Here is a 13919-nt window from a genome sequence, read left to right as displayed (position 1 = left end):
AAACTGGAGCAACTATAGAGAGGGGTTTCAAATTTCATCTTACAGGTTTCGTTTCAATTCATGTGGTGTGAAAACTGACAAGTTGACTAATAATAATAATGTATAGCTTATTGATCCCCGTGGGGAAATTACTTGTTTTTCTCTGCATTTGATCCATTCACTCAGTGAAGCAGTGGGCAGCCACTAAGCAGGCGCCCGGGGAGCAGTGTGTAGGGACGGTACCTTGCTCAGGGGTACCTCAGGGTAGCAGTTTAGTGGATTCGAACCCCCGACCTTCTGATCATGGGGTGACCACTCTACCTACTGAGCTATACTGACTTCTTGGTGATCCACATTCTACAGAAAACCATCTTGCTAAACTACTTGTGAAACCGATGTCTTGGAGTGGGATCAAATTATTGACTGAAAAACAACCACGACATCTCACTTCCATCAGATTATTTATCTGCGTGTGCATTCTGTTTCTGACAGAGTCGGGCTGAAGTGGAAAGGTTAGAGAGAAAATGTTTGCTGTTCGACCAAGATTCTCTTTAAATGCACACTTCAAAAGTTTTTATGGACCTTAAATCCATCTCAGAGGTAGCTAGCAAAAGGGGCCGACTGTGCACTCCACCAATATTACTGCTGAGCCCACTAATTAATTTTTATCGTCTATTTAAACGTTGGCATCTTCAACAGACATTCTGATACCAGCTTTTTTGTGAAATATATGCAGCTTTAAGAAAAACTCACTTTTTTGTGTTATAACACTCAATTTGCAAGATTGGATTAAAATGAGTATTAATAGGTTTTGTTGAAATGTTACAAATATAGTACAATAAAAAGCTCGCTGGCCTTACTGCTAATTACTGATTTTTTTTACACAAGCTTATCATCTTTGATTTGGTGCATGCATGTTTTGTGTTAAATGTACGTCACAGCAACCCAGCCCAGTCCTGCTCGCCAAATGTATTTCTGCTGTTCATATGAGGGCTTTTGATAAGAATCTGCATTTCTGAGATGCGCTCACCGTTCATTGTGCTCTTGATAGACCAGTCTTGACTTCTCCAAGAGGTATTTCTCCACGTAAGCTCTGTTTAAAAAAAAAAAAAAAAAGTACAAGAAAAGTGGTTGACTTTAACATTATTTCTTATTTTATTTGGACATTAATAAGAATTAGGTTCTGGGTTCTTACCCTCTCACAGTGCCGCTCTCCTGGTAGTTCACCTGAATGAACTTCCCAAAGCGACTGGAGTTGTTGTTATGTGCTGTCTTTGCATTCCCAAATGCCTATAGAGGAAAAGAGGAACATGTGGTAAGATGTAAACGAATTAATGAGAAAGGCTACATATTGCATACAGCATCTTGCACAAGGGTCACTGAGACCAAGTACAGAGTCCACTTTAAGGTGTGGATAATTTGTTTATGGATCAAGAACGCAGAGCGTCTGGCAGGAGGCCAAACATCGTCTTGAGACACTGTCCGTCTGATGCCACAAAGGAAGCTTTTGCTCTCACATAGTTTCTAACAGCATTGGTCCGAGACTGATTAATAACATGTTTTTAGGATCTATTAAAGCCAGCGGTAGACAAATTGCCAGAGTGAGGATGAAGGAGCTATGGCCAGCAGTTCTGATGGGGCGGGGGAAAAAAGCTCCTCAGTGAGTAATGGGATCCATGTGGCTGTGTGAAACATGTGTAGCGTTTGTGCTTTAATAAGACAGTCCAGTATTTCCCCTCACAGCTCTGTTTATGTTGTATGGCTGCCTGAAGGGGAAGTCGTTTTTCGCCCTATATAAGCCCTATAGTTATTTGTAGCTCTACCACAAGTAAACAAATTCCTCAGTGAATCACTTAGAGCTGTCCCGAGCTCTCCGTCTGTGAAACGGGAAAACACCCCTCCCTTACCCCACCCTTCGCCCACGCCACTTTCTAACTTCCCAAACATGCAAGGAGACAGCTAACGCCAAGCTAATGTGCAAAATTACTTGGCTTCAGGCTAATCGTAATCCACAAATTTAAGAGCTTCATCCATCACAAAATTTCTCCTGCATTTGAAAAATATATTGTTTTGGTCCAGGGTAGGCTATCGTGTTACCAATAAGGCTGTTGCTATGCAATACAGATGAAAACTTCAGGGCACAACTACCTTTTCCAGCCGTAAACAACCAACACGGCGAAGCATCACAAGGTGAGGTTTTTCTAGTCACGGCTCCTTGAGAAATGAGTCAGTGACAATTAATTTACGGCATGCAGTTTCCTCCAGGAACAATGCACACAAGGTGTACTAGCTGAAGTTAAATCATTTTGGTACATAAACTGCAGAGACAGATAAGTCAGTCCAGATAAACTGAACATCTCTTAATCAGACCAACACTTTCTGTCTAAAAGTATCTAAAGGTTAGGCTCTGTCCCACTGAAGTTTACGAACAACAACCCATTTAGATGCTTTTGAGAATCGTGGTGATAGAGAACTTAGTTGGCCTCTATTACCGGCTGACACTGGCTCAAACCTCTGGATCAAAGCTACAAACTTGCCTCTTGTCTGTGACTCATAAGGCAGAAGAAATCATTAAAAAGGCAGACACAGTGGAAAAACATTTAACTCCACTGTCTGGACAAAGAAACGAGCAAACGGGGTCAAACTAAACAGTGACTGTATCACTCCGCATCCCAGAATGTGGATTTCGAAATGTGACGCCTTCCAGAGGAGCTGGCATGTTGTTCACCACTTTGTCTGTCTCTGAACTGGCTAACCTGCCTGCTTCAGGAACTCCAGGTCAGACGAGGACAGACTAACATCACTCAGCGCTCCGGAGTAGTACAAGCTTCCTACTGGAAAGTAGATAGCCAATAAAAACCGAACCCAAAAGCACTCATGCTGCTTTCAGAGTGAGCAGACAGGTCAGGTATTGGACCTTTCAGTGCTTTTTTTGTGTTGGGCTGGCAGGAAGTAGGATGTGGAAAAACTAAAAACACTGAAAAATATTTCAGGCACTGTGTGTTCATCCACCTGGTCTATGTAAAAGAAAAGACGAATATCGTTGAAGACGACATTTTTACAACCTAAAGATTGTAGTCTTTCTAAACTTGGCTAGCTCCATATCAACGGTAATAAAACACAAATCTCCCAGCAGAAGAGATGAGTTATAATTGACCTCCAGGGAAGGAGTTTCTCACCGTGGACATTAAGTTCCAATGTATAAACGCAAAATAGAGTGAATAAGTCATCAGTAAGAGCCAGCTATCATTAAATCACTGTGCTACTTCCAAACATTTCAATTTCTAAGAATACATTACCATAAATATTTGTCACAATAGGCTTACATAATCACAAGAATTTCCTGAGTTACAGCAGCAGCAAACAGCAATCTACAGTAACATGCCAACAGAGAAAATCCATCTGTATAATAATCAGGGTGTAAACAGTTTTTCTCCCTAACAGACACCAATGTAAAATTAGCAACAAGACAAATTCTGGTTTCAGAAACTTGGTCTCAAATGCAAATATTTTACTGCACTCTTGCGCTTTCCACCTACACAAACAGCCCACAATAATGCAAATATGTTCTCCAACCTTCTCGTATGGGAGGTGTCAACAGTTATTCTTGGAAATCTAAGTCAGTAACTTAAGCTCAAGAGGGCAGGAAGGCAAGCTGAGGTAACAAGGGCTGAAACCAAATAAACAATAACAAGCATATAATACGTAAAAGATTTATAGCACAGAGTGGTTTTTTCTGGGTAGCTCTTTTTTTCCTTCCACTTCCACGGCTCAAAGATGCATCATGACTAAAGCTGTTTGTACAGACATGATTCGCACTGTTTCAGTGACTCCACTAGGTCAACAACATTATTCTTGGCTTCAGACCATAAACTGAGCCAAAGGCAGCCCAATGACAGACTTGAGATGGTGCCAGTGTGTTCTGGGTGTAATGTGTCCAAATACAGGCTCGGTCAAAGTCATTACGGGGAGCACAGACAGGGAGGATGCCACAGGGATGATGTTATGCTTTAGTAAGTAAAGCACAAACACTCTACAGAATTTAACTATGAGGAAACCATTTAAATGAAGTCTCTTAAACTGTGTCTTTAAAATTCATTTACTTTCTATTGCTGGAACTCAGTATTTGGTTGGTGACTATTTGTGTAGTGTAGAAACCAATGGTAATTTCGATTTACCACAATTCTCTAATGAATCCAGCTGATATAGGATTTCTAAGACCGATGACGATACCGATATTTGGCGATTTGAAAATCCGATATTCTGATAGAAGATTGATATAAACGTTGATACCAGTAGACTAGCAAATAGCTACCGATAACTTAGTTGGGATCTAACTCATTGCCATTTGAAATATATTAATATCTGAAGCCTTTTCACTCACTATCCGTAGACTTGATGCAAACATTCCAGACTTGATTGTGTAGGTAAGCCTAATTTCCATTTCGCACCTATTCCTTTCTCAAGCAATGCCATACACTCATCATGTCAATCACTTTCCTCAAACGTAGTTTAACTCAGTACCTCCCTGATGTTTTTGCAGTAGTTCCCATAATCTCTGGTCACCACACCACACCTAAGCTTTAAGTTTCCAGTGGTTCCTGTTTCCTACTTCTAATATATCAAATGTCCTGTCATGTTGATTGATATTTTGACACCAAAAATTCATGCACTCTCACTTGCAGTATTGTACTACTATAACATTTTTCCACCCCAACACCAGTGTGGATTTTTAATAACTTGTAAAAAAAAACCCAAAAAACCCTCCTGTCAGACCTAAAATTATAGTGTAGTGTATCCCTAAATAATGTAGATGAGCTATAAGGCTATTCTTTCCAATATTTTTAAAAAGGCTCATGAATCTGATTAATTTCATTTCTATTTCAATATCCACTATAGCAAAGTACCCGATACTATTTTTGTCAAAAAAAAAAACCATTCAACTTAACATAATGAGGATGATTTCATTGGCTGCTTCTTGAGGAGAGGAGAGGATGTAGAGTCTGTAGAGAAAGTTGGAAGTAATTTGAATGAATGGAGGGGGTCACGCTAGCTTCTCAGATAGAGTAGAGACAAAAGAGTGCTTCATTTGACTCACAAAGGGATTATCTTTTAGCAAGTCAACAACTGCTTAGGGGCTACAAGTACATTTCCACACTGGATTGTGTTTAGAGGTCATGTGACAGCATGGCCCCAAAATACACAGAGCCGCTCTTTGTCTGAATTTCAAAGTGCCTCAATCAAATGGGCAATGGCATGAAAAGAGCATTCTTCTGTCGTACTACAAATTCATTTAGGGACATGTCACCAAATGTTCTGCATTCCTTCTTTTCCAGCAGCTACAGAGAAAATAACTCAGTGTTCTCTGTGAGTCAGTGTAGTATTGCTCATTCATCCTGTGCAGATTCATATCCTTTTCGGACCTTACTACCAGGCCAACTCATCAACCACACTATGTGGACAGGATGTAAACATGAAGTGAAAGAGCAGCTGACTTGACCCAGTGTGTGTCGCAGTGTGTGTGGGCAGATAAAGCTCTCCAGAGACCAATTCATAATCATGAACCTTGCAGTCTCACACCTAAAGCTTTGCTGGGCACAGCGGACTGTGGCCACAGCGGCTGTTTAACCACAGGGGAGATCTGCAGCCACCAGCTAAGTGAAAGCACGGTGGGATGTGGGTACTGGCAGCGGCTGCAACTGTCAAAACAATGTGCAAAAAAGTGTTTGAGGTAGGATGTGTACAGGTTTAACTGTCACCGTAAAACCTTTAAAGGGCTTTTCACCTCTGTGTAATAAAGAAAATAAATGTGCATGACGATGGATAGTATGAGTGAACAAGAATAAAAACTTGTTTGGATACTTGTCACCTCAGGCAGTATAAAGGGAGTTGAGCTAAACGCTAACATACTAAAAAGTTCAGAGTGTTGATGCTAGCAAGCTGTGGTTTAATAGCTGCAGTTACCCCCTATTCAGCACCTGACCGAGGCTGCTGTAATCCTCCTTCATTTAAATCTAATGCTGTCTTTTTGCTTGGGTGGTGCAGGATACTTCACATCTATATGGTCAGATTTGTTTCCAGACTGTGGGCTCAATGCGGCCTCAGTAGCATTTACAGACAATGTGTTTATTTACTACTGCAATATGAATATGTTTTGACTGGCAAGAGGTTTATGTTTACAAAGCTTTATCTTCTAGTCAAATGATCACCTTAATCAATTGAAAACATTTTTGATACATTTTTTAATCATTTGATGGCTTTATTATTTTTTTACTGTCTGTACTGTCTGCATTGCAAAGACTTGGTTACTTGTCTTTGGATTTTTTGGACTGAACATTTCTGGAGTTGAAAATGATGTAATGTGATGTCGTCAACTTGGAAAAAATTATAGTGGACAAAGTGATTTATCACCACTTTGAGATATTTTATACACCTAATCATTCATTGCCCAGTTAAGAAAATGAGTGTCCAATTAATCAGTAATGAACAAACTTCTTTTTAGTTGCAAAAATAATGTATTAATTTTGTACAGAACAATCAGAAATCTTTTGTTTGGTCTTCTCCTATAAGGGAGCTTTTTATAACATTCCTCTGGATCCTACTATCACATACTACGTGTTCCATAAATCCCCACCATTACAAACACCCACAGGAGCAAATCTGATGGTCTACTGAAATGAGCAATATAGATGTGAAGATTGGCAGGTTGTGCAACTCAAGCTTGAATTGACTGCCAGAATTCCAGCAGTTGTTAGCTTGCGTTTTTTGAAAACTTTGCTATCTCAGACAATTTCAGCTTCACATTTAGTTGAAACTGGAGTCTTATCAGTTTATCCTGACTAACTCTGTGTCCCACCCTTTGGTAACAACTTGTAGTTTTTATGCAAAAGGTCGATGATTATCACAAGTCGACCTATAGGTTAAAAACAAGGAACGTCAGACTGTGATCAAGTATTTGCGTAACATTTGCAAAGGGCCACTGGTTCTGGGATGTTTTTCCAGCTTGGAAAAATAAGATGATCAGTATTACATTTAAAATTCAGTGCAAAATTGACACATTTTTACCACATAAACATATCTTCTTACAGTATAACTACAATGATTAGTGTGTTTCGGTCACATGTTCCACAGTAACTGAACCGAAGAGGCAAAGCAAACGCGAAGAAATTATGTTTACTTTGTCTGGTGGCCAAATTCTTTCATTCAATCAACAGTGAGGTAACCTTATAAATCATGTTTCACAGTATGAAGGACTGGGTCACTGGGTGGATAACACATTTCCACTGTATTAAATGAACCAAAGCAGCAGTTCACAAAGTGGGAGTGACATCCTAAGAAATCAAGGGTGTTACGAGATTTGTCATTTCACCTTTTTCAAATTGTGAAATACTGTTTAAGCATAATATTGAGAAATGTGACATTTCAATCACCAATATGCCATAAAAAGTATCACTATCGATGGGTGAGCTGGTTTTAAAGCAATAGTTTGACAACATTTGGGGACATACGTGGGCAGAGAGCCTAACTGGAAAACCCACATTTTTACAGATAATATCAAACAAACATGTAACATTTTAATCGGTGCCGTTCAGATCTGCATGATGGCAGATTTGGCAAAAATTCCCAAGCGCTCCCCCCTATGTTTTCCCCTTTCTTTCAAGCCAAGTGGAGGAGGGGGAAGTTAAGCAGCAAAGGGATAGAATGATCGCAGGGGCCTTTGCAGTGATGCAGACACTTTACAGGTCTGTTGTAATGAAAATAAAGATGTTGTTCTACTGGTCAATCTACATTCCCACCCTATCTATGACCAGAAGCTGTGGGTGAGCGAAAGAATGAGATCACAGATAAAACTAGTGGTCCAATCTGCATGGCAAATATCCTTGGGCAAGATACTAACCCCAAGTTGCTCTCCGATGCATCCATTGGAGTATGAATGTGTGTGAATGCTGGAAAGAAAGTATTTGCAAAAAAACTGGGGGGGAAAGTGCTCAGGTGGAGTAGAAAAGCACTACATACTGTATATATACACACATTGAAAGGGGTATGTTGGTCAGCAAATTTAGATGCCTGATCCACTTCGTAGGTGAGGTGTTTTAGGCATGTCCAACTGAAAAGAGGGCCCAGGATATACCCAGGACATGGTCTCTCGGATAGCTTGGAGGGCAGCAAAACCAGCACATTATAGGAACTGCAGTCTGTGTATTCTTTAAGCTACACTGACCAGCTGCTTGCTTCAGCTTTACATTTTATGGACAGACATGAATTATATCACCTTTTGCGATAAAGCAGTATAAAGTATAAAGTCAGAGAAAACGCAGTGGCCTTTTGATCATAACAATGCATGACTGAAGTATTTGGCTCAATCAGAAACTCCTGTATTACTAAGAAGGAAGTGCGCATTAGTCACAGCGATGGAGATGAAAGGCAGGCGTAATAGAAAAATAATCAGTGCTCTCCAGGACACCTCTGTTATTACAGTCATCTCTCATAAAACATAAACTTCTCTCAATCAGAGAAGATGAGTCAAGGGGAAAAATGGGATCCTTTAGACAGAAGCAAATCATAAACTCTACTGAAACTTGAAATTACAAATTCATTTCCCTTGCTGTTCCATAAGTTGTAGACTGGTGTATCCTCAGGTTGTGTAAGCAAGCAATTCTCCCTTATTTCACGGTTTTTGGAAAATGAGACCCCAAACAAAAATTCAGGAAATTGGGTGGATCGAACAATAACAAGCAGGATATGCACAAGCTAATGTATCCAATTCCCATGCAGAGAGCATGCAAAGATTTAAGGCCAGACTTTGTGATTCACATTTAACCTAAAGAGAAGACACGGAAATGTGCGATAAAACCCTATGTGTGTATATTGATAGAGCTGCCAACACAGCCTGAAAAAAGTTTTAGTTGCTGCTTCAATGGAAGGCTCGTGCAAAGAAAAACATGACAATCTGAGTATACAAAACCCATCAACACGCTGAGGTCTAAAGGTCAGTGTCAAACCATACCAGATCTATTTTCTTCCTAGTCATGACCTTAAGAAAATGCTTCAGTGGGTGGCAGCCTGTTTACTAGTTTTCTTCAGCAGAGAGTCGGCACAGAGATCTGCCAAGTCATTCCTTATCTGCAATAAAGACGTTTTTGTGTGTTTATGTGTGTGTGGTCAGCTTCCTCTGACTGGCTTCCTCTGGCATCTCACCCCCACTTTATTTGTGTTTCTACGGATTTCACTTACTCCTCCACTTTCTCTCACACACCATGAAAACAAACAAACAGGCAAACATATACAACAAGCAACAGCAGACGTTCTGTTTCACTTTTGTACACCAGTGGTTATAATTACAATATTGCTATAGTGGACGGTTCGATGGGGGACAGAAAACCGAACAACCACAACGAAAACACAATGAAATGTCCAGAGCACAACAAACTAAACAGGAAGAGGATGAGACAGAGAGCAGACAAAACACCTCAGAGAACAACTTATTCAAAACAATAACAGCAGTCAATGAATTCTCCATTTTCACTGCTGGCACATCTGTGGAAGGGCTCAGAAGCGAAAACTACAATAAACAAAACAAAACCAAAAAACTCAGGACTGCAAGCATTTCATTTATCTTAGGATTTTAAAATAAAACAACAATCAAAAATGATGCACTGTCAAAGTGCCTTAAACACATTTGATTATCCAAATGGGTTTAGTGACTAAACTGCCAAATCCCCTCTTAGCTAGCCCAAAGCAAACTAATGAATGTAGCATCGCTCTATGAGACTTCATACTGCAATGTGTTTCCAACCAACGGAGTTACTGAAGACCATTAACAAATAAGATACAGGATTGAAAAGCAGCAGCCTCCTTTGTGATTATGTGTAATTATAATTACACAAATTATTATTTGTGTGTCCCAAAATTGGATCAACAGAGGCGATGAATGAAGGTTTTCAGAAAAAAAAAAAAAAAAATCACCTTTTTTAATTTATAAACATAGGAATGTGGTGTATTGTTTTTTAAAATCCTGCCTGACTTAAAAAAAAAAAAAAAAAAAATGGTGATGGTTGAAATGTTTGGTCAATTTATCTATGACGTATCCGTGTAATCACTTAAAAGGTTTTGATGAGATGTATTCTAGATACACGTTTGCAAACACAGAAAACGATGATAAATGTCTGCCTTTCTGTATTCTTCCAAAAACAAGTTCAGCCACATTCTTCTGCAGTGTAACTAAACGCCTCAACTTTGTGGTGTGAGGTCACTATCTGCTGCGAATGGCTTGTTTTTCCTGTAAATCGCAGGTTCCTTTCAAACACTGTTACAAAAGCATAAACAGTTTCATTTCATTAAAAACAAAAAAATCCTTGAATTTTTGGGCTTGCGTTACATGAGCGTTCTCAATTTTCATTAGAAAAAAGTTAAATGTGGAAGTACAAGCCACACGAGTGACTTTCCTAAAACTTAAAATGGCCACAAAGGATGGAAGAACCAACGGGACCAGGAAGCTTCTTGTTTCAGCACCAACGTTACTGGAAAATTCGTTGGTAAACAATAGTGCAGTGGGGGGGGGAGACAAAAAGGAATCTCATGAAGTTTAAAGGAACTTTTCAGCTCACTTGTGAACTATGAGGAAACAAGTCCTCAATCAAGATAACGCCTACAGTGTGGACGTACACTCAAGATAATTAGGAAAGCAAACTGGTGTTTTCCATTCATGCCACGTAGTTAGTGAATATGAAATGAGTAAGTAGTCATGTCAGATCATATCAGCTTAAGGTGGAAACAACTTAATTAGAAAACCAGGAAACAAATTTCCAACGCTTGGTTCATCTATAGAAAACTCAGCAGTAGCTTAGTGAAACTGCAAGCTGTTAAACACCGACCAGCTTGAAAACATGCAGTATCAAGAGTGCTTAATTTAGAAACTGACACCAACTTGGTCCTGCTGGGTTTCTACTGAACTGTCCATGAGTTTGAGCATTCACTTGTCTCCGTATTAGTCACCAGGGCAAGTCCGAGCAGACCAATGTATTTAAACACCTCACTTATCACACGCAAATGCTCTGAAAGACACCCTAAAATCAAAGCATTATTTAGCTGTGATGACTTAGTTATGTGGCTTCATAAATCAAAAACATATACTTAACAAGAAGTGTCCAAATAATGTGACCAAGAACAAAAAACATTTATGACCTTCTCTAAAAAAAAAAATTCAAAAGTATGACTCGCCTTCCAAGAAGTTGAATTTTCCACAGTGCGCACTTAAGTAGATCAAAACCACAAGTTTGTTTAAAACGATTTAAAATAAATCTTTACAAAGGGATTAAAAACATGACTGTTTAAAATTAAACACACAGGATAGCTTCGCCATTAGCTTTAAGTAGCCCTTTAGGCTTTCTGCAGTGTTGATTTTTACAGAAGTAGAAGGAGCTGATGTCTGATAGTCACGAAGTGCCGTCATTCCTTCCACTCAGCCCACAGATTTAGCTCAGAACTCTGAGTCACTCCACCAACATATAGAGGAACAAAACCCGATTGTTGAGTCAAATATCAGACTGACCACCGCACCCACTACAATCATGATATTCATAAAGAGTCTGAAAAGAAATTAGCCAAGAAATCTCTAAGATGACTGTTCTAGCAGCTAGACCTGAAAGGCCAGCACATTAATTTGTACTCTTGTGTCATCTGTTTAAGCAAAATACCCAAAAGTCAAATGTGTTTGATTCTTCAGTCATTTTCATCTGTCTTGCCTCTCTGATATGAAGGAGCAGCAACTGCTTCACCTATGTTCACTAAATGAGGCAAAGCAAAGCTAGCAAGCTAGATTTTTATAAGGAGACGCGCTCTTGTAAAGGTGTTCACTGAGTTTACCATCTGTAAGAACATTTCATGTGGACAAACGTGGAACAGGGCCGACTGGACCACAAGGTCCCCATCACTTGCAGTGACATGCACTCACATATAGAGTTGCACTTGGATAGAAACAGACTTCAGCTTGAAGCTCTGCCAGCACACTGCAGCAGACTGGGTGTGGGCTCCACAGAAGAAATTTCAATCAATACATCCCAATGTCCTGCTGATACCCAGACAATGGAGAATCAGTGCTGTCAAGCCAGCAACCTGGATGCTCAATCTATAAGCTAATATTAGTAGAACAATTACCACAACACAATTTATAAGTTAGAGGCACTTATACAAGTTAAATACTGCATCACAAATTAAACATAATGAGTTAATGATAGCTCTAAATCAAATAAACAAGGCCAATATAATGATCAATGTTACATTAGATATTTCGGATATATGGTGTTCCTATTGTATAAACTGGATGGTAGCCTGTAAAGGACAAGAAGTTGCAGTAATTAAGTATTTTTTTCGGTCTCCAATGATGTACCAGCTTCCACAGCAAAATCCCTCCACATGCCACTCTCCACATTGATGCCCTCTTGAAATAAAATGTTTATTATAATGGATGCAAATAACCTCAAGTTGACAGAAAGGGGATGCATTCGTCAATTTCACACAAAGCTTTTTTTAAGGTATGAATCCAGAAAATGGGATTTATGCAGACAAGCAGATGAGTCTCTATAAGAAGCGTTACACTGACTGCATCGCTGCTCTTGGCTAACATAACATATCATCTCAAATCCACGTAACTAAGCCTGAATGACTTTATTTCTGACCCAATACGATTTTGAATGCAACACAGTGAATGTCTTATTCTGTAAATTCGAACCAGTTCAGATTCCAGCATCAGTGCTTACTTTGTGGAAACATACCCTCTAAAACATGATTCAAGCTTTCATGCTTAACATTTGTCTGAGCTCCAAACTTTACTAAATGGAGCCTGTTAATTTGGTGGCATTCCAGTCCGTGTTTTGCTTTGATGATGGCAAGAAGGTTGAGTGACCCGAGTCAATTTGCCTGCCTGTAAAGAATGTATTTGACAAGCATTAAGCAAATGTGCTCAGCCATTAGGAAAACAGGCCTATCTTTTAGAGCAAACACAAATTCCCACTCACTCCAGAAGCCTGTGTCAATATACATTTTGCGAGTGGCAGCAGGCTGCTTGGACAACCCACTGCAGCATCTGAGGCAGCAGGTCACACTACCAGCTTCCCACTGTGTAACACTGCAGGAGTATTGCCAAATAAATATGCTTAATTTATGATGAAAAGCAAAATGAGCAACTGTAAAGTAAAAAAACAAGCAATAACACATTATTTATGACACACTTAGCATTTTAAAACTGGTCTCAACAGACCTAAACAGGCTAAATCTGAGGTATTGTGGGATAACTGGTAAAAGAACATTTTCTTATGGACAGAAAGGTTAAGCTAAATAAATTTGTATTCATTTACAGAACTAAGCTTTGGGCAAAATACTTGCAAACTGCAGTAGTTACCGACATGAAATCAGTGAAAATTAAAGTCAAAATCACTATTTGACTGGTCTGCCATTTATAGCCATCTATAGACATCCAAAATATGACAAAGTAATGAAGCCAAAAAAAATATTTAAGGGTCTATTTTGATCATCAGTTTTACAGACAGAATAATGCCACAGAAATTGAATGGAGTAAAAACTGAAACAGAGTGAAATAGTAGCTGGTTAAAATTGTATTTCTGTTCGGTAATTGAGTAAATACAGTAAATACTTCCAGCTAAACGTAAGCACATGTTAACTCTTAACCCCTTGAAAGCCGCATAGGAGTTTCTGACATATTTCAGGCTGTGTTTGCATCAGACGTTGGTGAGGGTGATCTACACAGTTCCCCTCTGAAAAACCCAGAAACCATTCTAATGGTGGTCAAAACACTTTCTTTACTGATATCTAATGAGCTGTCAAAACTCTTCATTAAGGCTCAAGACAAATGTTGTCTTTAGGGGGCTGGAGGTGGTGGTGTCAGGTGATAAATAAAGTTTATCATCATGGTTTCCAAAGAG

General features: G+C 39.3%; 1 protein-coding gene across 8 annotated transcripts in view; it reads right to left on the bottom strand.

Annotated features, from left to right (window-relative positions):
- Positions 1-13919, bottom strand: part of myo9aa (myosin IXAa) — a 100318-nt gene that overhangs the window by 44363 nt on the left and 42036 nt on the right. For all 8 annotated transcript variants that reach the window (XM_085274910.1, XM_085274844.1, XM_085274875.1 and 5 more), the window contains exons 3-4: positions 1175-1269; positions 1010-1072 (exon numbers count right to left, since the gene is read on the bottom strand). In XM_085274910.1, coding sequence (XP_085131036.1) covers positions 1010-1072; positions 1175-1269 — 158 coding nt within the window. The remainder of the gene's footprint in view (positions 1-1009; positions 1073-1174; positions 1270-13919) is intronic.

This window comes from Mchenga conophoros, linkage group LG1 (genome assembly GCF_057382185.1).
Source record: "Mchenga conophoros isolate Kocher_MC1m ecotype Shallow Benthic linkage group LG1, M_conophoros_male_GT1.1, whole genome shotgun sequence".
NCBI classification, from domain to species: domain Eukaryota; kingdom Metazoa; phylum Chordata; class Actinopteri; order Cichliformes; family Cichlidae; genus Mchenga; species Mchenga conophoros.
Note: the sequence above shows the minus strand (reverse complement) of the source record. Positions and strands in the feature narration are given on the sequence as shown.